This window comes from Pyrus communis, chromosome 10 (genome assembly GCF_963583255.1).
Source record: "Pyrus communis chromosome 10, drPyrComm1.1, whole genome shotgun sequence".
In the NCBI taxonomy this organism is placed as follows: Eukaryota; Viridiplantae; Streptophyta; class Magnoliopsida; order Rosales; family Rosaceae; genus Pyrus; species Pyrus communis.
Genome location: NC_084812.1, coordinates 26,626,014 through 26,650,257, shown reverse-complemented (window position 1 = coordinate 26,650,257; position 24,244 = coordinate 26,626,014). Strand labels below are relative to the sequence as shown.

The 24,244-nt window shown below is 38.4% G+C and overlaps 3 protein-coding genes and 1 pseudogene across 3 annotated transcripts; 1 reads left to right on the top strand and 3 right to left on the bottom strand.

Annotated features, from left to right (window-relative positions):
- Positions 1 to 305: 305 nt before the first annotated feature.
- Positions 306 to 6,409, bottom strand: LOC137749017 (sister chromatid cohesion 1 protein 3-like). The gene is made up of 14 exons (XM_068489196.1): positions 6,214 to 6,409; positions 5,484 to 5,745; positions 5,352 to 5,398; positions 5,200 to 5,249; positions 5,030 to 5,079; positions 4,444 to 4,937; positions 4,254 to 4,344; positions 4,038 to 4,174; positions 3,347 to 3,942; positions 2,097 to 2,136; positions 1,867 to 1,939; positions 1,611 to 1,746; positions 876 to 988; positions 306 to 497 (listed from the first exon to the last, which is right to left on the bottom strand). Exons 1-13 carry the CDS (start codon positions 6,335 to 6,337, stop codon positions 890 to 892), a joined length of 2,199 nt encoding a protein of 732 aa, XP_068345297.1. The 5' UTR covers positions 6,338 to 6,409; the 3' UTR covers positions 306 to 497; positions 876 to 889.
- A 651-nt stretch (positions 6,410 to 7,060) lies between these two features.
- On the bottom strand, positions 7,061 to 10,303 carry LOC137748709 (small ribosomal subunit protein cS22-like). The gene is made up of 4 exons (XM_068488886.1): positions 9,883 to 10,303; positions 8,704 to 8,805; positions 8,246 to 8,545; positions 7,061 to 7,479 (listed from the first exon to the last, which is right to left on the bottom strand). The coding sequence occupies exons 1-4, from the start codon at positions 10,195 to 10,197 to the stop codon at positions 7,441 to 7,443; spliced, it is 756 nt and encodes a 251-aa protein (XP_068344987.1). The 5' UTR covers positions 10,198 to 10,303; the 3' UTR covers positions 7,061 to 7,440.
- Positions 10,304 to 16,145: 5,842 nt separating this feature from the next.
- LOC137746632 (large ribosomal subunit protein eL6z-like) lies at positions 16,146 to 19,460 on the top strand. Its single transcript, XM_068486637.1, has 4 exons — positions 16,146 to 16,502; positions 17,300 to 17,406; positions 18,826 to 19,007; positions 19,117 to 19,460. The coding sequence occupies exons 1-4, from the start codon at positions 16,246 to 16,248 to the stop codon at positions 19,270 to 19,272; spliced, it is 702 nt and encodes a 233-aa protein (XP_068342738.1). The 5' UTR covers positions 16,146 to 16,245; the 3' UTR covers positions 19,273 to 19,460.
- Positions 19,461 to 19,786: 326 nt separating this feature from the next.
- LOC137746631 (FT-interacting protein 1-like) lies at positions 19,787 to 22,961 on the bottom strand (annotated as a pseudogene).
- Positions 22,962 to 24,244: the final 1,283 nt, after the last annotated feature.

Sequence of the window (24,244 nt, the reverse complement as noted above, 5' to 3'; positions counted from 1 at the left end):
AATCAGTTTCAATTTGAATTCATGTCTGAGTGTTTGGAAGAAACAAGTTCTGTGTTAGGAGGTATCATGATCACTTCCACCAGCCAGTTGTATATTACAGTCTCAAGATCGAGTAGTCGACAGGCCGCAGACTGGTCGCCAATCTCCACCCGACCAATTACCCATTGCGTATAAGCAACCGATCACCCATTGCGTAGAGGCTTAAACGGTAAAGTCAATTTTCAGGATTCGGTTGATACCAAACAGGCCCGAAGCTAACCATGAAAATGATGAAAGCATGAACCATTTGAAAATAAGGCCTGAATTATTGCAATTTATAGATAGTAAACTTAAAGCTCAAGCTATGAGCAGAGTAACTTAATTTACATCGCAACCTCCTCTGCTAGTTATACACATGTGGACTCTACTAACACTTCTCTGAGGTCAAAAATTATAAACTCCACTGCAACTTCTGTACAAACTCAACTGCATTCCCTCCATGTCCTTTCACCCAATGCCTGAAATTCACAGAAAATAAAAATCCACACAGTAAGAGCACGCCCGAGAGAACACATAAAAGTTAATCTGAACTGAAAAAGCAAAAAGAAACACAACCCATGAGAATATGAACTACTCTAAAATCACAAATGTTTTACCCAGATTCTGAAAAACAGTATAATCCCGTGTTTTGGATTTTCTCCCAAGCATTTTTCAATGCTCATTTACCTCAAGTAGTGTAGCTACCTTTGTGGTTAAAACACCGTGATTAGACAAACTTGCTACTCATGCCAAGTCTTACAGAGTGGCTAAATATCAGAAAGCCCAAATACTGAAACATATCAAAGTGTATATGATTCCAGGAAAAATATTGCAACGATAAACATGCTCTAAATTACCTCATATCCTCTTTTTAAATTTGAGCTTTTGATAGGGTTTGGTTCAATGTCAAAATAATGTCACCATAAGGTACTTCTTGTTTTACATCAACAAGACCATAAGTCTTCAAAACCTGAAAGTGACAATGAACAATCATATTAGTAGTTAATACCAATACATGCTCAATTCATACTTCTACAGGCAGTATAAGTTTCCTTGACCCGGGAAAAAAAAGATAGCATATTTTTAACTTGTTCATAGAGTATAAGAAAACAGATAACAAAAACCAATTTAACATACAAATAATTTGAGTCCAAAACATTTGACTTGATGTAAAATCGACTTGAGAAACTTCTGCTGCTAAGAGACAGATTTTTCTGGCTATTATTTGTGGAGTGACATTTGCGGGAACAGATATCAGACATAAATGATATGTAACGAAAAACTCAAAAGGTGAAATGATATTGAACAAAGAAATAAAACTTGGATAACTGAATCAATTTCCAATAACTAGGTTATTATGAACATCAACTCCCAAGTTGTGCATTGAAAACTATGCAAACATTTTGCTCCCTTGTTCCTACTACTAAAATGCTCTTAAAATGATAAAATCTGTGATGTGCCATAAGATCCATGCCACATCAAATACTTGGAGAACTTCTAAATTTGCTAAGGTGAATTCCAATTTAGTATCCAATAAAAAAAAACATGCATTCAAACTAGAGAACCTAACTGATATGGCTCAAACGAATTACCAGTGTTTCATAGAACATTCGGGCACATAGCTTTCTAGTTTTTCCTTCTAAAATTTTGTTCAAGCTGAGATCTCCAGTGACATCTTCCGAAGTTGAGGAGATAGAAGATTCCCTCTTCAAAAATTGAGCCACAGCCCTGCATACCAAACGGGGAGAATAATAAGAAAAATAAATATAATGAGCCACCGAGTACATAAATCAGTGACTAACTAAATCCTGTGTAAATAAAGAAAGGAAACAATTGAAAGAGAAGTACCTGGTTCTAACTGACAATGAATCAACTCCTTGTGTCCCTTGAGATCCCGACATTCCTTGTGTCGCTTGAGATCCTGGTACAAGCATAGATATGTCATCCAAACAGTGTACACAAAAGTAAATGAATATGAAGAATGTGTACACTTATTCGTACAGTCAGCCAAGAAAAACACTATGCACAATTTACATGTTCTCTCGAATAACAGATTAAATAAAGATTTCTGAGTTTACCAGCTGGTGTATTGCCATCTGCTTCTAGGAAAAAAAGACCCTACAATGAACAATTCAACGAGTTAATATGTTAATTATTAGTAAACTGTTCAGGCGGAAAAAAGTGGAGTTACGCACTAATACATGGAGTTAACTGGTTCATCAAAAGCGGTTTCACAATAAAAAGTATGTCTCTCATAGTATATTCTGAATGATAGATTATGACAATTGTAACATCACATAATGCATGGCAGGTCGAAAGTTTATAATCCTGTATAATGGTAACAACAGTTCAACTTCTACAATTAGTCCACAAGGAAAAGAAGGTCAAAATGAATGAGGATTAGGAGTTAGGATTATCATAAAAATAAGAATAAGATCATATACTTGAGACTCCAAATAAAAGGCTATGGGGAGAACAATGGGGACATGGCACATCCCACGCCAAAATATAGAGCACATATAGTCTTCAAATAAAAATCTGGTCCTCTAAATGAAGTGCATGGTAATAAAAAAATAAATACTAGTCTTGCCCTCGTTTTAGTACTTTGCTTATGTGTTGGGTGATATGCATTCATAGTTTTTTATCTCAAATTTTTTTTCTTTTTTTGTAAGAAACAGAAGCTTTTATTAAAACCTTTCGGATCAATTAAGAGGTAATATTCATTAAAGGAGTTGTATCTCATTTTATCTTTTTTTATCAGGTCTGCCAACTAGTACTATGCTTTTACATCAATTCGTCCTTAGCTTGACAAGTAATTAAGAAATGTAGCTCGTACATTGATCTTTTTTGTAGCAAAAATCACCTAAAGCTTATGTAAAACCAGTCGAAATACAGAAATTTTCAATATTTTTGGTTGATGATTTTTTAATGTATTTCAATATTTCAAGAGAATTCATTAAGCTAATATGAGAGATGCTAATTGTCCTTTTTATCTTCCGTTCCAAATAGATCATCCTCACATTTTACTATATATATGACTGGAATACTTGTCTTGTAGATGCAATAGTTGCCTATAGTTTTTGTAAGATTTATTATTCACGGCTAAGTGAAGCATTTATAGAGCTCGGTATAATGAACTGTGTGCAATAACGTAAGCTGTTTTTACAAGCCTTAGGCTCTCTATTAAGTTGCATCTCACGCAAACATAAAGGGGAACTTAAGGCTTCCAAACAATGGGCAATAAACGGTCAAACAACAGGCAAATTGATACCAAAGCCAAACACAATTTACACAAAACACAAATAGGACCAAATACTAAATAACTTACTGCTTCAGTAGAATCGTTGAATTCAGGATTATTTGATAGACCAGTGTTCTCTGGACCTAGCCACCCCTCAAACATTGTCTTTGGTGTTTCATTTACAGACTCGTGAAATCTAGTCGATGCTGTTTGATCCGGTGTCAGCAGTATTTGAGTTCCAGTGCTTGCTTCCAATGGAGGAACTGAAGCTGACATTAAGTTTGGAGACGGAGCAGGAATAAAGTCATATTGAGTGGCAGGAGATTGTGCACCCTCATACTCTGGTAAGTTGTGTCCACCATCATGTTCTTCAACATGTTGAAAACGTTCAATTTGTGGCGGAGATTGTGCACCCTCATACTCTGGTAAGTTATTTCCACCATCATGTTCTTCAGCATGCTGAAAACGTTCAATTGTTGGGGGAGATTCTGCGCCATTAAACTCTGTGGAAACTTCAATGACAGGAAGAGATGGCGGAACACAGCGCTCTGGGGAGAATTCAGTTGTAGAAGGAGGAGGAGGAGGTGTTGCAGGTCCAGAGACTGGAAGAGCTCCCTCAAACAAATGGGACTGTTTGGATATATAGTCTTTGTCGAAAATGTTACGAAGATCCGAACACAATCCTACAGGCAGACACCAAGATCTTCATTAAAAAAATCTCAGTAAAATAGAAGACAAGCAGTGAGAGAAAATACATGAAGGGAAAAGATCGCCTCACCAGTTAATGAAGGCTGAAAAAATATTTGTTCCTTTCTTAGACTGTTGTTCAACTTCCAAACACCCGAAGTAGAGTACGGAATATTCCTCCTTTTACGCTTTAAATCACTAGCATCTTGAATTGTCCTATTCATAAACCTACAAAATTTACAACCAATCTCAGTAATCAATACCAGAAGAAACAATGACCCTACAGTAATAATATGTGCAACCATACTCATTGGATAACACAAGGGTCTCGTCAAAATACTGCTTTCTCTTCCTTGCTCTTGCTCTTGGTTGCTCAACATGTGGTGTTGATTGCATTTCTGCAACAGGAGAGAGAAACATTCAAGGGAAAAAACAAAGTTGTGTCTTATTAATGCATACATATTAAGGACACTATAGACAATGAGAACTCTACTCACGAAAGGAAACATCTTTCCCGTTCATTTCTGGCAAAGAAGTAATAGAAGCTCGTGGTCCTGAACTTGGCAGGGACAATGGAGATGGCCCACCAGAAGGTGTATTCTCCTCTGTAATTGGAGAAAGTACTTTATTCTCATTCATTTCTGTGTTAAAAGATTTGTCAGGTTCAGTAACATCATTGCCGTTATTGAGAGAAACCGTAGGAACAATTTCTGGAGGAACAGCATCTCGCATAACTTCCATTGGTTGAACATGTTGAGGGGAACCGTCATCTGGAAGATGAGCATCATCTCGCATAACTTCCATTGGTTGAACAAACTGCAGGGAACTATCATCAGGAAGAGCATCTTGCATAACTCCAGTTTCTCTATGGTTACTTGGAACAGAATCTTGGAAGACAAAATCATTTGGAACATCTACTTCTGGAGCTTCTTTAATTGGAGGGGTGAAGCGATCACTAGGAACACCCTCACCTGGAGTTGTAGAGTGGATGCTGTAACCATTGAAATATAACCAATAAATTTACGGGTTTGTAGAACAAATATTTGAACCATACATTGAATTTAAGTGCAATAGGAATCATACTCCTCATCCATGGGGGCAACATCTGAACCAAAAACCTCGTTCTGGATATCCTAAAAATAACCCATGTTTCATTCAGTAACAATACAAATCCAGTACCTTACCATTCAAACATAAATGCAAAGAAGAGCAGAAACATTAAACTCTATCATTAAAAAAGAAAAGATGTCAACCTCGTCAAAAGTTATAGTGACATAACGGTCTGTTGCAATAGGAATTTGATCTGTGACACAAAGTTAAAATATTTTTAAGACTTTCATCGAATGAATATAACAAAGACAAATAATAAAGATGAGAATTCCAAACAGCAATTAACTTCTACAACCTGGTAGTGTGATGTCCTCCTGACTCACGTGATGATTATCATAAGCCCTGAGGAAACAAGGTCATTTGCATCATACATTCATTTAGAAGCAGAACAGAAAGATGAATGAAAAGGGCTTAATGAGAATATTACCCCTCACCGAACACGCCTCCATCCAAATCCAAAGCATCAAGGTCAAATGTTTCCGGCAAAGTGATGGACTGAACTGGAGCTTGCATTGCATTCTCTGGCAAATTCAAGTCTATGGAAGCAAAGGTCTTTCTTAGGGTAGTCAAAACAACATTACAGTCCTGGTAAAGATAGTCGACCTGCTTGGAGTATATCCGAACAACGCCAAATAAAAGGTGTCCTGACATTCTCAGTGCAATAGGAACATCCGGAAACATGATGCGATCTGACAAACACATTTGTACAAACATCGTAAAGCCAATTGATTTTTCCCATATTTGAGTTTTTTTTTATGAGAAATCGCACATAAATATATCCTCAAATTCAAACTTATACCAAATAACATTGAGCAATTCAGCCCACAATAAACCCACAACATTCGCAACAAGGGATTAAAAGTAAAAATAAAAATAAAAAAAGGGTAAAATAATGAAGTGATTTGAACCCAAACAAATTTTAATTTTTCTTTTATTACAAAGAATATTACTACACACTATAAATTTTATCAAAATTAAAGAAAAGAACAGAACTTTATCGGAAAAAGGCGATGATTTTGCAACAAAGTTTCGAAATTTAACACAAATTTGATCAGAAAGCACTAACAGCACTGGATTCAGAATTTGAGACACCCAGATTAAGAAGAAAAAACTCAAATTTAAGGCAATCAAACAAAAGGGAAAGGGGTTTTACGGACCAACGGTGGAGGGGATGTCGGTGGAGGTGTAGTGGGACTTCTTCAGCCGGCTCTGGAGGTGGGCCGCGCACCAGACGGTTCCCAGTGGGCCCTTCCGAGCCAAGAACGTCTGTGAATAAAACATCCTTCCGCCTTCCTCCGCACTTCTTCAATGCCGAAACTGATATATAATTATAAAGAAATACAGCGGTTTGATTGTGTTTGTGTGTGTATTTATATGAATTCTTAGAGAGAGTGGAGCAGGAAAATGGAGGGTTTTAGGGTTACTTGGAGATTGAATGCGAAGACGGGGCGCGGGAAACGAAAAGTGGCGCCTATTTGGAGCGCGAATAGCCCTTGAGGTTTACAAGAATTACGACTCTTGCCATTCACGTGCGAATGTTAATTTGGCGCGGGACGGGGTTAGTCGTAAATTTATTCGCGGAAACTTGCTTTGGAATTTTTATTATTGCCTAATTTTAATTAGAGAGCGGTTTTGCAAATCTTTTTTCATCTTTTGCACATTCCTCTTAATTTCGATCCAAAAAGAAAATTGTGCAGAAGCTATTTTTCTTTTAATGAAGCTATCGAAACACCTCAACTTTGTTAGAAGTCTTAAAATTGAAATTTGATATTCCCCAAGATCATGCCACACCTCTTGAGTATTGTTCGTGTCTATTGTTTTCTTTGAAACGTATTAATTATCTGATTGTAAAAATGTCGGAAAAGACTTCCGATCAGTCTTTTCAAATTTTACGTAGTACAATTGATGCATAAACAGATGTGATAATGACCACTGTACATCAAATGTCACAAATTCTAGCATGCACTCAAAATTACAAAGCATTCCATGTCCTACTAAGGAACATGGGTCAAAAGAAAAGCCATTCGTTTTGATCTTAATATTGACTGTTAAACAAGTTAAATCCAACCAAATCCAAAACGACGCTTGAGCAAGATTACTTTAACTCAATGGATGCTCAAATCTAGTTCAAATTAGAGGCAATTTCAACCAAGATAAGCCACAATAAAATCGGACGCACTAATTATGCCATATCATACATTGATAACTTTCAATCCAATCAGCTTCTACCAGGAATGACCAGAAAACCTCAAGGTCGTGACAATGTCATTAAGATTGAAACCATAAGAAACTACAAAAATGACTTCGATTTTTGGTTTCACTCATAATCATATGGGCCTACCCTAATTTCTGATACAAGTGCAAACTCTCTTCTGCCAGCTCTACTATGCCTTGTTCACACGAATTCTTTGCCCTTCGAACAACTGCAATGAACAATAAGTAATACAAATAAATGGTATAACGTGATGAAAGGGGATAGCAACTGATTCAATTTGCTAAGGAAATCAAACAGTTTCGATTATTTGCAATAAGGGAAGAATCACTTCCAACAAATTCATGACAAAAGCATAATCCATCAAGATAAAAGAACAATATATTATCAGTACCAACTCAAACACTTTTCGACAGCATACATTATTAGTAGTGGTAGTAGTAGTAACACATGACCATGAGCAGGATTAGAAACCAAAAGGAAGCATACAGCTCGGAGGATGAGATAGGGTGTTCTGATTAGGGATAAGATATTATACAAGACTTGCAGGAAATTATGCAGACTAAAAGGCAACTAGGGACGAAATACCATGCAGATTAAAAAGCTTTGGAGAATTATACAAGACTTGCAGTAATTTGGCTCATCGTTGGTGATTAAAAAGTTCACTGAACAAAGGAATTAAGTCAGATTGACAGGGGTGATTCTAGATGCATAAGCAATTAAGCATTAGGTATATGTAGTGTAGCCATGATTTGTAATACATTTTCGATTATGGTGCATGTTGCCTGTCATATGTTCTATAATAAAAGTGTATGAAAACTGCCATAAGAACATATAAGAATATAAACAAACGTGCTCAAGTGTATCAAAAACTCAACAGAACATCCATAAATATGTGCAAGTGAATATATGTATGCATGTTGTATAGTTAGATTCCAAGCTTCCTCTAAAACATGGTACACCAGCTAGAAACTTACAGTATTGTTGAAGGACGAGATTGCAGCTTCTACATCCTCCTCCGAGGAAAAAGAAACAAACCCAAATCCGCTAGATTTTGAGGTCCCTGGAACTCGGGAAACCTTTGCACTAAGAACTTTTCCCTTGTCAGAGAAAAGGGTTTTGAGTGTATCCGTAGTTACTTCCTTTGCAAGATTTCCAACATAAACTTTGTAGGGGCTGTCAATGAATTGAGACTCTTCTGCCAGAACAAGTGATGTGTCCGCTTGTAGCAGGGGTTTTTCAGTTATGTTTACTTTGACTTCACGCCCTCCGATCTCCTGTATAACAAGATGGAGTTAATTGATTTCCAACAATTAATAAAATCTTACTACGGAAACTGAAAAAAGTGCCAATAGAGTGCAGAAAACATTTCAGTAGATGCATTTTTTAACAGTGTTTTAATCAAAATAAACTTATGAACCTTGGTAACACTTACAGTTCCATTCAGTTTCTCAACCACGGCATTTGCATCTTCAACAGTCATCATCGTAGCAAATGCAAATCGGCGACTTCTTCCAGAGTACTTATCATACATCACCTACGCCCAAAAGGAAGGAAAGATAGCCATCTCTTTTCTTTGTTATAGTAAATGTTGTGCTAGGATAGCACCAAATCAATTTTTGGAACCAACTCAAGCTAACCCACAGGAAATATATCAAATAAAATGCAAGAACAAAATATAAAATAACACCAAGATTTTAACGAGGTTCCTCAACAGTCAGTGTAACTGGAGTACGTCCTCGGAGCAGTAGGAGCTCACCCAATAATCCACTATCAACCAAATGGTAGTTTACAAAGTGTTGGCAATCTCACAACCCTTAACCCCAATACACTCAAAAGCTCTCACACACCAAAGAAACAAATAGAGAAGAAAATATAGTGATTAATTTCTTCTCTATACAAAGCTCAAAGCTATTACAATTACTTTGATGGATGATTACTAACCAAAAAGAAGAGCACCTTCTTCTCTTCGAAATGGGGTTGCTGCTCCAGATTTCTTCTTCTTCTCTACCCTCTGTTTTTCAGCTCTCACTCTCTTGTTTTTCTTCCAAAACCGAAATGAATGAGCTCACCTCTTTTAACCAAATCATGAGCACTCATTCTTAAAACAATATTTTTTTCTTTTAGCTTTCTGCCAAAACCAAACTCACGGGTTGTGCTAGGGAACCAAAACATTCTTTTCCCTTATTTTCCTCCCCAAAACAAGGAAAGGTGTTTCCACCTTCTTTTGTTTAATCTAAAGTATGGCCACTTGGCCACTTATTCAACAGTAAAGTCAACTCATATTAAAAAAAAGCGTTCTTCAATATAATTCTCCACACACATCCCCATGGAATTATTTTTTGACGTAAACCAAATTTCGTAAAATATAACTAAAGATTTGCGACAAGCAAAACTAAATTCGTAAACACAAATTCCCTTTGCACCAATTAAACCAACTTAACAAAACTAAACACATTCTCAAGGTAACAAACACAAAAGTAGTGCCTACCAAATATCAAATACTAGTCACACTGAGCTCTGAAATCTTCAACAACCCAACAAATTAAAACAGCACAAAAGGGCATGAAAATACAAAAGGGAGACAGAAGGAACATGGAAATTTTTGAAATACCTCAGCCTTTTCGACAGCACCATGTTCCTCAACAATTTTGGTAAGCTCAGCATTATCCAGAGTCCTGGGAATGTTACCAATGTAGACTCTCCTGGCAGCCTTCGAAGCCGGGTCCGCCGCGACTTCTTGGGCGACAGCGAAGAGCCTCTGTGAGTGCCTGGGGGTCAGAGTCAGATAGGAGGAAGTGAGTTTGTGAAAGCCCTGAAATTGGGTTGGTTTGAGGATTTGGAGGGGCAGTTTAGGTGAGGTTTTGATGGGTTTTGTGGGGTGGTGAAGGAGATTGGGTGGTGAGAATATGGATGAGATTGTGGCCATCTTGGGGTTAATGGGGTTTTAAGCGAGGAGAGTGGGAGAAAGGGTGGGAAAGTTGCTGAGGAGGAAGGCTTCAATTTCATCATCTCATTATCTTGCTGGGATTTTGGTCTTCTTCAGAAGTATCTCACCCGCGGGTAAGATGAGATATGAATGTAGCCTCTTTCTTCATTTCATTTTTTCTTGGACACTCTTTTCCCATTTTCTTACTAGCAAAGGCAAGTGTGTGAGAGAAATATTACTTTATAAGAATAATGATTTGATTTTAACGATTTTAAATTAAAGAAAACTAATGAAAATGACTTGAAAATTTTGAGTTTTAATGATAAGGACAAAGTAAATGGTAAAATGAATAGTACCATGTTTGATTTTTTAGTGTAAAAATATGATTTTTCGTTAAAATGAACAATACCGCGGACTTTTCATTAAAACTCTCTTTAAATTAAGAAGAGGAGAGTCATAGGTGGGAGGAAAATACGAGATCACTTGGCTGTGATGGAGAGAAAAAAAAATAGCAAAATCATTTTATGTGTGATTTACTATATTGTCTATAATGTTTCTTTTTCACATATTTTTAGTTGACAAAGAGAATTATATTAATAGTAGAGATAGTAGGGTTAATATTGACCCAAAAAACGCTAGGGTGGTTTCTTAAGACAAAAACAATATTACTATAAAGAGACAAGAAGAGGAAGAACCTTTGCTGGAATCTTGAAGTGGAGTGGTGGAGCGGTGAGTGATAGGTTTCTCGGTTTATTTCTTTACTTATTTTCTGTATATACATGAGGTAGTGTAGCGTTATTAATTTCTGTACTAATCTCAATGTTTTATTCACATTCATGCATAGTTTCAGGGCAAAATAGTCACCAACCAACCAAGCTTTGACTCTTTGAGGGAAAATAGAAAGATCATTTTGCCTCCAGTCTCGATACCTCTCAGCAATATCCGAATTAGACAACGAGGAACAAAATAGCCCACATAAGTGGTGGAGCCGCCTTGCCTATATAAAGAAACTTCAAGAGATTTCTCTCGGACGATAAATTTTTTTAAGAGACACAGTTCACATCTCACGAAATAGAAGGCCGACGATCAACAAGTTGCCAAAAAAACGAAAAACAAAAAAACAAAAAAAAAGGCCTAGCCCAAGTTGCTAGTCAAAGCCGAGCTGAGTCATTGGCATAATACCCAGCCAAGTCAAGCCGATCCGGCTAGGGCTGCTCAGCTGACAGAGTCGTAGCCCAACTCGCATGTGCGACCAACAACAACACCGAATTTTTTTCGACTATTGCTGATTTTCTCGGCATAAGTGTTGGATTGTTTGACACTCACCAGAAATTTCATAAATTGCTTGCTCTTTGCTCTCGACGAATGCTTACGCAGATATTTGTGATGAGAAAGAAGAGTCCAAGCACCCTTATTGATAGTTGCTTCGGCAATGAATGAAGAAACGGCATCCCATTCATTGTTGAAATCCTAAAAGAATTAAATCTCTCAAGCTAACTTGGAGATCAAGGAAGAAGATTGTTTTCCCATTGAACTTTGAATATTGCTTTCTTATTCCACCTTGAAGATCAATTTCCTATTTGATTTTGAAGACAAACTTTAACTACGCGACTACAAACTACATCTTTTTGAGTATCCTACGTCCACCCCCAAAGTACATTATGGGAATCTCAAGGGAATAGTGCTCCATTGATGTGCATACTAGGTAACACTCTGCTAGGAGTTTCAACGAACCTAAACGCTAGAGTTAATTCCTTTGTTCTTTATATATAGCCAATGCCAACTACTTTGTTCTAATATATAGCCAATGCCAACTGCTTGTCTCTTTTCTTTGTGTATGTAGATTTTCATCATTTCAATTTGAGACGAGAATTAGCTCTCACATGCATGCGTCTTAATCTCGTGCGGTAATTTAGATTAGCTTAAAGTAAACAATATTAGATTAGCTATTTGATTTATTGAATTTCACATTTAGAATACCAAAAAAATTGCATTGTAGAGCATATCTAAAAGCAAGGAAGGCAGAAGATCAACCAAAATTAACTAATTTGATCAGTTTGGTTTGGTTTGATTTGGTTTTAACACTAAAATCCAGTAAAATTGAGAGTAATGAACTTAGGCCTAAAGGGTAAAACTATCTCCCCGTTTAACACTTGATGAATTTAGTGAAACCGATGTAAATTGGTTAGCGCCGACCTTTTATTTAAAGGGAGTTTTAACGAAAAGCCCGCGGTATTGTTCACTTTAACGAAAAACCACATTTTTACACTAAAAAGTCAAACATGGTACTATTCACTTTATCCTGTATTTTGTCCTTATTGTTAAAACTCAAAGTTTTCAAACCCTTTTTGACACACCCCGACTGAGATCAGGGCGTGCTGGCCGTCACACGAAGGTGACGTAACCATGTGCACGTGCGGAAGCTAATAAGATAGTAATGTAAGAAGTACAAATAATTTAAAACTAGCATGCAAAGTACTAAAACAAGTGCTAGCGTAAGTGAGATACAAATTCAGAGCAAGACTACAGCAGTCCAAAAGAAAAGTTGCGACATAAGTACACCCGAAGGTGACCCTACGCTGGTGAGTGTCTGTCAGAAAAGCCGGAAGAACCCTCTGGGAAACCACCGAAATTGCTAAGCAACTAGAACCTGGAGGGGTGCAAAACAAAAGCGCGAGTGGGCAAAAACAAATCTTTTCTAAAACCATTAGTAAAATACTTTCTAACCCCTCGCCGTAAAACCTGTATACTTCCCAGAAAAATAACGTATATACGTATGTATATAGATGTGCCCAAACATGCTCAAGGGTATGCCAATCATGCTCAAGATATGCCATGTCGAAACCTCATAATACAATGCAAGTGCTCAGGTATAAATCAAATCAATAACATGTAATCTGGCAGCCGAAGTCACCTAACGTGACCTATACAGCTGCATATAGAGCTCAAATCTCAAAATCAATAACTGAACCTGCCCACGAGTCGGAACCACCTAAAGTGGTCTGTACGACAGGCCTGGGTGTAATACATATATACGCTCTAGTGCTACGATCACGTGAAGGCTGTGCGAATAATCGCGGGTCACCTACGAATCGGAACCACCTAAAGTGGTATGTACGACAGGACTGTGCACCTAACTTGGATCCAAGCTGAGCGTGTGGTGCGGGAGGTGAACATCACGTGAAGGACTGTGCCCTACTCTGGGCGGGAGCACTAACATCGGGGGTGCAGGTTATGAGCTCTCTAAGCATCTCAAACCACTACTGAAATATAAACATGAATAACACTTACCTGGCACTTACCTGTGCGTCCACAGCACCCAATATGCATATGTATATATATATGCAACTACTAATGCAACCAACGATGCATGACTAACGATAATGTAATGCATGGCATATAACTGATAACCATTTAATCAATTTCTGGGGAAAATATAGTATATAGGTATATACGGAAAACCAAAAGCCCACTCACTGATAAGTGGAAAGGTTGTAGCCCCCCTGTCTCGAGTGCGCACGCTCGTCCTCGGGGTACGTGTCACCTATATGCAAAATAACTATAAAAACGTTAACTTTAAAGCACATAACCAACTTCTCGTAATAACTTCTCATACATTGCTCAAAATGGACAAATGAATATACCAACGGGCTTTACACAACCTCAGGATCACAACCATATTTTTAGAAAAAATTTCCTCCGCCGCACGCGCCCCCACGCGCCGGCCAAGGCACGGCCACACGCGCCGGCCACGCGCAGGCACGTGCCTGGCACGCTGACGGCGTCAACTGACGCCGTGAGGAATATTCCGTTAGTTCTAACGGATTCCGTCAACGGCGTCAAGAATATTCCGTCAGATTTGACGGAATATTCCGTCACCTTCTCCGGCGAGCCTACGGCGACGTCGCCGGTGCCGGAAACTGGAAAAATTTTCTAACTTAGTTTTCTCACTCGTTTCTCAACCATTTTTCACGATTCTTGAACCAAAATGAAGCTTAGGACTAGTAGAACAACGTTATACAAGTTTCGAGGGCTAAAAATCACCAGATCATACCTGTCTCCAAACTCAAAGACCGGCCTACTTCGAACCAAGCTATTCCGACGTCCAAATTCGTCCAACGAAGTACTCCGAGGCTCCTTGGGACACCACCAAGCTACCTATGAGCTTAAAAATCCCAAAAACGTGCTAGGTTAATGTTTGCATAAACAGTACTCAAATCGGACCACCTCGAATCGACGTGAAAACGTTAGTGTTCTCACCTGAAAATGGTATGGTTGCACTCGCACGAGCCTCACGAGTTCGAAAATGCACTTGGTTCCTTCGATCTGTGAACGTTTGAGTGAGTTGTGTGTTTGTCCGTACGTTTACAAAAGGAAGAAGAAGAAAGAAGGGAGAGAGAGACACGGGACAGAGACAGAGAAAAGGATAGAGACAGAGAAAGTGACAGTGCATGTGTGTGTGGCCCAACACATGCCACACCACGCAAAACCACCAAACAACATAACGAAACGAACTAGGGGTAGAACGGTCATTTCACAAGTACGTTTTAATAATCCCGGGACGGGACGTCACACTTTTCATTAGTTTTCCTTATTTAAAAGTTGAAATAATAAATTACGAGTCATTTAGTATTACCTTAAAATAATTCATTTTACTTGTACATAATTCTTAAATTCAAATCACATAAATCAATTATAATTTATTATTCCTTACCCAAATATATTGTTGTATGAAAAAGGCTTTTTAGCCAAAATGGTCTATGAGATTTGCATAACTCCTTACTTTGGTTCCTAAGATTTGATATTGATGAAATTGTCCACCATCAATCATTTTGGTAATTCCATGAAAAATCTCTATTAAATAAGAATCAAAATGACAAAAATACCCTCAACTTTTGTGAAATTATTTTGAACTATTGTTTATTAAATTAAGGGTATTTTTGTCATTTTGATTCTTATTTAACATAATGTTTAACAGAATGATCAAAATGATTGATGTTGGACATTCTCAGGGACCACTTCTATTGATTTCAAATCTCAGAGACTAAAGTGATGAGTTATACAAATCTCAAAGAATATTTTAAGTAAAGAGCTATAAAAAAAATTGTACTATGAAAGTACAATGACCAAAATGGTCATTTTCTGTAGGGATGGCATGGTTCGTTTCTGCCTAGCTCCACCCTCAAAATGGAACTAAAACGGGAAAATTTCAACGGTTCGGTTAGGTGCAGTTTCGCTTAAATTTATTACTCAAACCGTACGATTCAGTTCATGATGGTTCCTGCCGGTTTATGGTTCTAACCAAAATTATATATATGTTTCTAATTTTTCTATTTGTAATACCAAACACATATTTCAACCACAAATTTAAGTAAATTTGAGTTTCCACTACTAGATCTACAAGATTAGTGATCGGAAGATAGAAAATGTGTATATAAATATAAATCAAAAGATAGAAAGGCTCATATCAAGACCAAAGTGTAGATCTTAAACTAAAACTAAAATGTACATAATGCATAATATACTGGAAAAGAATGGAGAAAAATAATGTAGAGGAAGAAAAGTGATAAAACGACAAAGGAGGGGGAGAGAAGTGAAAATTGGGCTTATGCACATAGTTTTCTTGAAAAAATGTCTTATTTATATAAAAATAATAATAAAACAATAATTTATATTAAAAGCAGTTTGGTTTGGTTCATTTGGTTTTTAATATTTCCAAACCGAAACCGTTTGAAACGATTTGATTTGGTTTTTATTCTGATTTTAACTTTTTTTTATCAACGTGATTTTTTTCGATATTTTTTTATATCACGGTTCGATTCGATTTTTCGGTTTGATGGTTTTTAGGCCAACCCCTCATTTTTCCGTATGTGCCAATGGCAGTGTAAAAAGTGATAGTTACAGAGTAGGTCAAGGGTTTTGAAGGGTTCGGCCCATATATATACCCCCAAGTTTCTTTCCCACTGTGTTTTGTGGCCGCGCCTATCAGAGACGGCAAGCGAGTGATAGAAGAGAGAGAGAACGTACCTTCACCTCCGCGTGTTAGCGATGGCGCCGAAGCAGAGGACTCCAAAGGTGACCAGAAACCCAGATCTGATCAGAGGGATTGGGAAATACTCGAGGTCCAAGATGTACCACAAGCGAGGGCTTTGGGCTATCAAGGCCAAGAACGGCGGTGTTTTCCCCTGCCATGAAAAGAAGCCCGCCGCCGACGCCCCGGCTGTCAAGCCGCCCAAGTTTTACCCCGCCGACGATGTCAAGAAGCCTCTCGTCAACAAGCGCAAGCCCAAGCCCACAAAACTTAGGTACTTATCCATCCCTGTTCTCTGTCTTTGTATCTATAGATTCTGTGTATTTTTGTTTTCTTTTTGGCTGTTGACTGATGAGAAAATGTGTTGAATTGTTGTCTTAATGTGTTTGGATTCTGAGAAATATATGTGCTTTTGTGAGTGTGTTCTGAGGAAATGTGTGATTATTTTATAAATTGTGTAACTTTTTATCTAGTTAATTTGTAGATTTTGGAATGGCCACTCTTTATTTTTTGCCAGAAAAATACCAAAAAATCGGTCTGAAAGTGAGTGATAGGTGGGATTTTGTATACACATGATTATTATTGCCTTGCGTCATGTTAGGCTTTCCATTTCCGAAGATGTGCAGCTGAAATGTTGAGATGTAATGTATCAACATGCGTGCATTCATTTTAAGGTTCTGTTTTTAGGATTTTGTTTATGGTTTTCAATACCCATTTCAGTGTTGAGGATAAGAAATTGGGAACATAGAAATTAGAAAGTGATGATATGAATTTGAGCTCCTATTGGTTAGGGATTTGAGAAAAATATTTACTTTCTTATGAGTTACAATATAGAGAGAAGTTACGATATGGAGAGTAGAAATTGGATCACGTATTCTTTTCAGGACCAATCATGTACAAATTTTGGGATGGAAATGTTTTATTTTCTTTTTCGGTGTTTGCTTCAATTTGGAATTGGTTTGTTTAGGCCTCATATAACTGAGAAGTTTATGGTTTCTAGTAATCTTTTTGTATTTTCTTCTATAAACCATTAATAATCTGTTGACATTTTCTTTTCTTTGTAATGTATAGGGCTAGCATTACTCCTGGAACTGTGTTAATTATTCTTGCTGGGAGGTTCAAGGGGAAGAGAGTTGTGTTTTTGAAGCAGCTTTCGTCTGGCTTGCTTTTGGTCACTGGTAAGTTATTGTTCTCCTTAATTGGGCTTTTCTTCTAAACTTTAATGATATTGGTGCAAGAAAAATAACAGGGAGTGAATCTTTGTTCATCTGCTTCAGTTCTTGGTACCAAATTGATCTGGTTGATTTATTAGTTCTTAATGATTGTGTCAGTTGTTCTGCTGGTTGATTTCATTTTTTGAGATGATACTTGGTTTAATATACCAGTACTAGAAATCGCATCGCGTAAGGGGTTGGGTGGGAGGTTTCGTGTAAGCTATTCGAGACTTGCATTGCGTAAAATAGTATATGAATAATACACACACACCCACACACACTACCTATCAATAAAACACTCTTTGTCAACTAAAAACCGAGGAAAATACTTCTATACTCTTTCATGCATAATTGAAAGAAAATATCTGAAAAGAAAATCATGGGCATTAAAGTAATTTCGCACAAAAAATTTTGTTGTTTTTTTTTTCTTCCCACACCCACATGTCATCAAAGCATGTCTCTAATTTAAAAAATTAAAAATAAAAATAACCCTCGTTTTTTCTCTCTCTCTTTCTTTCTTTCACATTTCTTGCCAACTTCTATCTCTTTCATATTATTAGTTTTTTCTTTTAAAATCTTTTTATATGGAAGAGATAAGTTGGAGAGAAGTTGGAAAGGGATAGTGAGAGCCCATGCGGGGAGTTTTTTATTTTGATTTTTTTTTTTTAATTTGAGAAATGCTATGATGACATGTGGGTGAGGGAATAAAAAAATAATTTGGTTTGTGCAAAATTACATTACTACCCGTGATTTTGTTTAGTGATAGAAGTCCAAATTGTCCTTTCACCCGATATTGGTTGACAAAGAGGATTTTGTTAATAGGTAGTTTAGATATATATACTTGCACCAAAACACATATAAGTTCACATTAATGCATTATAAACCAGTAGTATAGTCATTGAATCAATGAATGTGGTGATTATTGTAGCAATAGGATCACAAGGCATTCGGTGTGGTATATTGTGCCATATCGTGGAATATCACGCAGAATTCGAACGATTTTTTAGACTATCGTGATACTTTTGCGTTATTTCACAAAATCTCTTCCACGACGGTATATGGTGTGGTATATTGCGTAATATCGTGTGTTATTTCAAACGATTCAAATATATTACAAGGGAAAACATGCTCGTGAACATGTACTTCTTACAATTTGATGAAGCTATGGTCGTTTACATGGAAATAGGTCATTGTTTACATTGATTAAAGTGATTAGTTTTGTTAGTGTGTTTAATGTCAGTTCAAGAGAGCACCTTGGTTGTGTATGTTGGTGATCGGGATTGGTAGTTTGTAAAGGTTTTTTTCTTCTTTTCTTCTTCATATTCCCTGTGTGCCATTTAACTTCATTGGAGTGTTTCCCACTGTTCTTTCTTTTCCTTTCAGGACCATTCAAGATTAACGGTGTTCCTCTAAGACGTGTGAACCAATCTTACGTTATTGGAACTTCAACTAAGATTGACATCTCTGGGGTTAATGTTGATAAATTTGATGACAAGTATTTTGCAAAGGAAGTTCAGAAGAAAAAGAAGAAGGGAGAAGGCGAATTCTTTGAAGCGGAAAAGGAGGTTGGGTGTTTGTCTTCTGTATTTTGAGTGTATACTGTGGATGGCAATTCATGTGTCTGTCTTTTTGTTGTTGTGTTATAACCTTTTGACTTCTTTCTTCAAATTGTAGGACAAAAATGTACTTCCCCAGGAGAAAAAAGAAGACCAGAAGGCTGTTGATACACCCTTGGTTAATTGCATAGACAAAATTGCAGATTTGAAGACTTATTTGGCTGCAAGGTTCTCTCTCAAGCAAGGCATGAAGCCTCATGAGCTTGTATTTTAGAGAAGAAGCTTGAAAGTATTAGATTTTGCTTTCCTATCCTACAAACGTTCCATTTTTGTTTGAACTCGATCTCAGTGGTGGTACTTTTTAAGTTTGATTTGTAATTGACATCTAATCAGATGTTACTTCAGATCTCTAGTTGTGCGAAGTTATTTTTTCCTTTAAATTAAAGGAGAAGCTTGAACCTATGATCTTTATTTTCACGAAATTCACATCCATGTCGTGCGACATGAGCTGAAAAGCTATGAGGAAGCTTGGTTGTTGAGTGTGGAGCCATGACTAACAGGAGCTAACGAAGAGATAACAGGACTTTTGATTTTGAGTCTAATTCCTATCCGACTTCATCACAATGATTTAAATCCGTTTTTTTTAGCACAAGTGCTATCTTCTGACTACCCACCCTGTCATCGCAATGACCACTTATCCGTTTAGGTCTATTTGTTTAGTTATATAGTCATCCGTATGGTAGGCCAGTAGCCAACACATTCGAAAACAGCAGCATCAGCATAAAACAGGGCATTTATTCAAACTCAGAGAAAGGAAAGGTCAGATGAACATAATCTGGTTACGGTTTGCACAGGACTTGTCACAAGTAGTTTCAGAGTAAGCTGTCGGTCTGAGCGGGCAGTCTTTTGAAGAAATTGCGTGGTGCGGAAGGCAGCTTGCTCCGGAATTTGGGGTGCCTCAGGTTGTACAACCCTGCAACCAAAGAAACCACCCTGAACGGAGTCACGAAAAGCACCACAGCCGCACAAAGGCAGAACACTATGAAAAGGCTGGTTGCTCTCGGGTCTCTCCAGCTGAGTAGCGACTGAAATCTCTCCCCTTGCGTTGCTATGTCACCGACAACTGTCTGTATCCTCCCCGCTACACTTCTGATCCTGTCGTACCTCATTCGAACTATATCGTGGGGTCTAGAGCTCGGAAATGTGTCAAACTCTTCATCAAGCTCGTCTGGGTGAACCGTCTCTGCCCATGAAAGCTTGATATCCATATGAGGAGGATATCTAGGCCTGAACCTGTAGTTCCACATTCCGATGAGGAACATGTAGACAAAAAGAGTTGGAAGTATCAACTCTGGATACCAGATCAGTATCAGAAAGAGAATGTGAACAAGAACAGTGGTGACGCCGTTCTTCCAGTTGCACACATCAGCAAACCACCGGCTCATGGAAAACATACCAGAAAGCAATGACATAATTCTGAAGAAGTTGGCCTTGCTTCTCCTCATACTCCACATGTGGGAATCAACATCTAGCATGTACTCCACCACTTCTTTTCTCAGAGGCGGCTCAGCTCTGCCAAGTCTCACTGCTACGATATTCATTGCTTGGTATCGTAGATTATCGACTTGGTTCACTGTGAAAGGATGCAAGTAATGCATTTTTGGCAACAAGGGGTGCCCATAAACATATATCATGTTAGCTATGGAGAGGGTTGTGAATCGAACAGCGAGTTGGAGTTCGCCCATTTTCTTTACTCCATTAGGCTGTAGAACAAGGAGAGGATACGAATGTGTATACATCCGATGAGCTTCAAGAGTTGATAGTCGAATACGCACCTTTCCAATTCGAGAATCTCTCCGTTGCCTGCAGTTGGTGGTTGCTTCTCACTTCCACCTAGGTGGCAGTTGTCAAAAACTCCCAATGTGATCACAGTGCACGGATCGTACACTTCCCATGTGTATTGCTCATTCCACTTAGGACTAAATGTGTCGAGAATTGTTCTGGAACGGACCCATTTCTGGCCATACCTAACCACACAGTAAGGGTCTGTGCTCCCTCGGCCGTCCTTCATCTTCATTGGAAGAAGCCCTTGTGCACTTAGAATGCCAACTTCCAAAATCCCAACAGGCTGCTTCCAAAGCTGCCTTGCCGTTGGCCTCTGATCACTTATATACATGGTCGATTCATCTAGCACATGGTATCCACCTTCAAGACAAACTCTCAGGTGAATTCTACTAGAAAACTTGAGCTCATTCCTCCTATCAGGCTCCAACACACCAAAACCATACTTCTCGAGATTGAACCAGCGGGAGTGAACTGGCCTGTGGTCAAGCCGCTTCTCAAACGCATCAATTGGCATGCTTATCTTACCCAACACCTCGTCTTTCAAGGGGTGGACTCGATCCTCAACTGTCACAACCAGCTGCTCCTCAAAAGGCTCAGCTGCAACAAAGACTAAATCTTCATTCCACAATGGATTTGCAGTTCGAGTTGGGCATAGCTTGGTTCTGAGCACTTGGTTCCCAACCTGAGCTTTGACAAAGACTTCTGGGAGGCGACTTCTGTCGTTAGGCAGCACATCCTGAGCTTCAATCACATTCACCCTCAGGTACCAAAGTTTTGGTGATACGTATACCTTGGATCGAATATTTAACACACCCTCTCCATAGACAGCTGCAGCATCCGTATGCCATGCATCCGGAAAGGCTTCATCAGCCTGTGTTCCCATCCAGACTGCAAGCATGATCTCACCCCTAACCTTTCCTTCCCCGCGGCGGTGCTCCAGCCTGTACCACTGAGAAGCGAGCGGGCTGTCAGGTGGAACTCTGGTCGGAACCTCATTCAAGTCAAGAACCACCCTTCCAATAAAATCATCTCTTCCAATCATCTCTTTATCTTTGACAAAAACTTCCACTACCGATGACTGGATTCGATCTTTTGAGAAAGCAAACACCTGGTTCCAATCTGGATTCATTTTCCTCTCGAAATGCTTTGTTCTTCCCTTGTAATTCCCCAGCTTTACTTCCACGTAAGGATCAAGGCTTCCGGTAATGGAGCTGGGAGGGAGGTCTTTGGCTTTCACAACTCGAACATACAGATAAAACATCTGCTCAACAAGGTCATAAGTACTTGTAAATCTTTCACCACCGCTCATCCATCCTCTTCCTCCGTACTCTCCACCATTTGGCCACCTTTCGCCAAGCTGCGGGCTGGTGTCCTTCAAGTCATAGTCGTCTTGCTGGTTATGACTACCATGCGCTTCCAGGTGAGCTGGCCGCATGGTTAGTGGGAAACCTTGAGGTTGTGTTGCTATACCGATATGCCTGGTTGCTGCAGAACTTGATGCTTGTATACGTGGTGGGATGCTTCAGTTGATCTTACTTCAGCTGATTTTTGTCTGAACTCTTTTTCTTTTGGAAGAGCAGCCAATACTTTGCTATTGAATTTTGTGTTTTCTGTATTTGGAGAAGCAGAGGGACTAGAACTTGAGTTTTCGGGTGGTTGTTGTTGAGACTTGGAAGGAGAGGCTTCTATGGGTTGTGGTGGAGAATATGGAGGAGCTTTCGGTTCAGATTCTAGAGAAATATAGATTTTTAGGCCAATCTCACCCTTGACAGATGAGAAAAACCACTTGTTTTCAAGTTGGAATCTTTGATAAGCTTCCTCACTTTTCTGGACAATATTTGAGCAAGGAATTCTCACTCTTCCAAGAAAGTTTCGGCCAGGAATAGGTGAACTCCTCTCGTTGAACACAGAGACTTCAATGGCTTGGTGATGGAAGTTTTTGGTTTGGTCAATATCAAAGAAAAGTTTCTGGTTCCAAATGGGGTTGAGATTTTTTGGAATAGTCTTTGTTCGGCTAAGCTTGTTCACAAAATCGACTTGTACAAATGGACTAGCTGATCCTTCGCCGTCTTTGGGCATAAGATCCTGAGCATCTACCACTTCTACTAGCAGCTTCATTCTCTTTTTGCTTGCTTGGCTGCTGTGGGAATCTAGAGGCAGTGACACCCACAAGCAATCTGAAACAAAACAAGGACCAAACAAAGTGGTGCTTGTGTTTATTTGGTGAAGCAAAGAATGTTTTGATGAAGAAGCTGCCTCTCAGTTTTGTTAAAAATTCGAAAGAAGGTCGAAAACGGAGGGAAGCTTCAAACTTTATAAAGTGGGAAAGTGAACCTCTGTCATTTCTATATATTCTCAAGTTATGATCTGTTTGATTTTTTTGATACAAAAGATATTCTGCTTTAATCTAGTCTAAACTGCGGGAGGAGGATTCGAACTCGGGCTCAAAAGGAGGAGCATGTTCACTATAGCCAATGCTGCAATTTCCGCATGTTGCTTTTTGTTTGCTGAGGAAATCCCTTTCTTGGGTAGGCAGCAATCTGGATGTGTTGTGAATTGTAAAGGAAAGAAAAGTTAGGAAAAGAGAGGGAATTAGCTCATGAAAGGCATAGTTTCTTATTGGAAGCTTCAGGGAGAGGGAGAGGGAGGGGGCTTGTGATCAAATTATGCTTTTCTTTCCTTCTTTGAGCTCTCTTTCTATTATTTTCTTGCTTTTAACCTTACTTATTATTCGTGTTGTATCCCTCACCTCATTTGCTAGTATCAATACAATGTTGAAATTCTTCGACGCCATGTTCAAGCCAGCTCAATTCTGATTCGATTCTAGTTGAAATAACGTGTCCGGTACCGGCATTGCTGCACCTTGAAATTTTTGCAAAGAAGGATCTCTTGGATCCCAATTGTCCGTCCCCTACATCAAAACAGACTCTAATTGCCACATTAGTAGGAAAACCAGAAAACTACACACAAGGTTGTGAATTATTATGTCTTTATATTCCCGCGAAGAATCTGCAACCATGTTAGTTTACCAGAAAACATGATGAAACTCGAAATGCTCCAGTTGTAAAAGAAGTCTTTCGAATATCCTCTAAGAATGTTTTCATTGTCATCCAGAAACGAAGGATTATGGCTGGAGAAGGCCAGGCTGATGTTTAGGGCAACATATTTTTACTTTCCGGATGAAAGGGGATATCTAACGTGAACATGGCCTGTTGTACTTTAATTTTAGGGTCATAACGTAATTAACTGGGTAAGAGTTGCATATAACATCAACTGATATAGGCCACTTAGTATTATGATCTAATGGTATTCTTTTTTAGTTGTAAGTGAGAAGTCTTAGGTTCGATTCTCGTCAAAGACGAATTTGAACCACATTATTGCTAGCCCATTATGAGATTAAG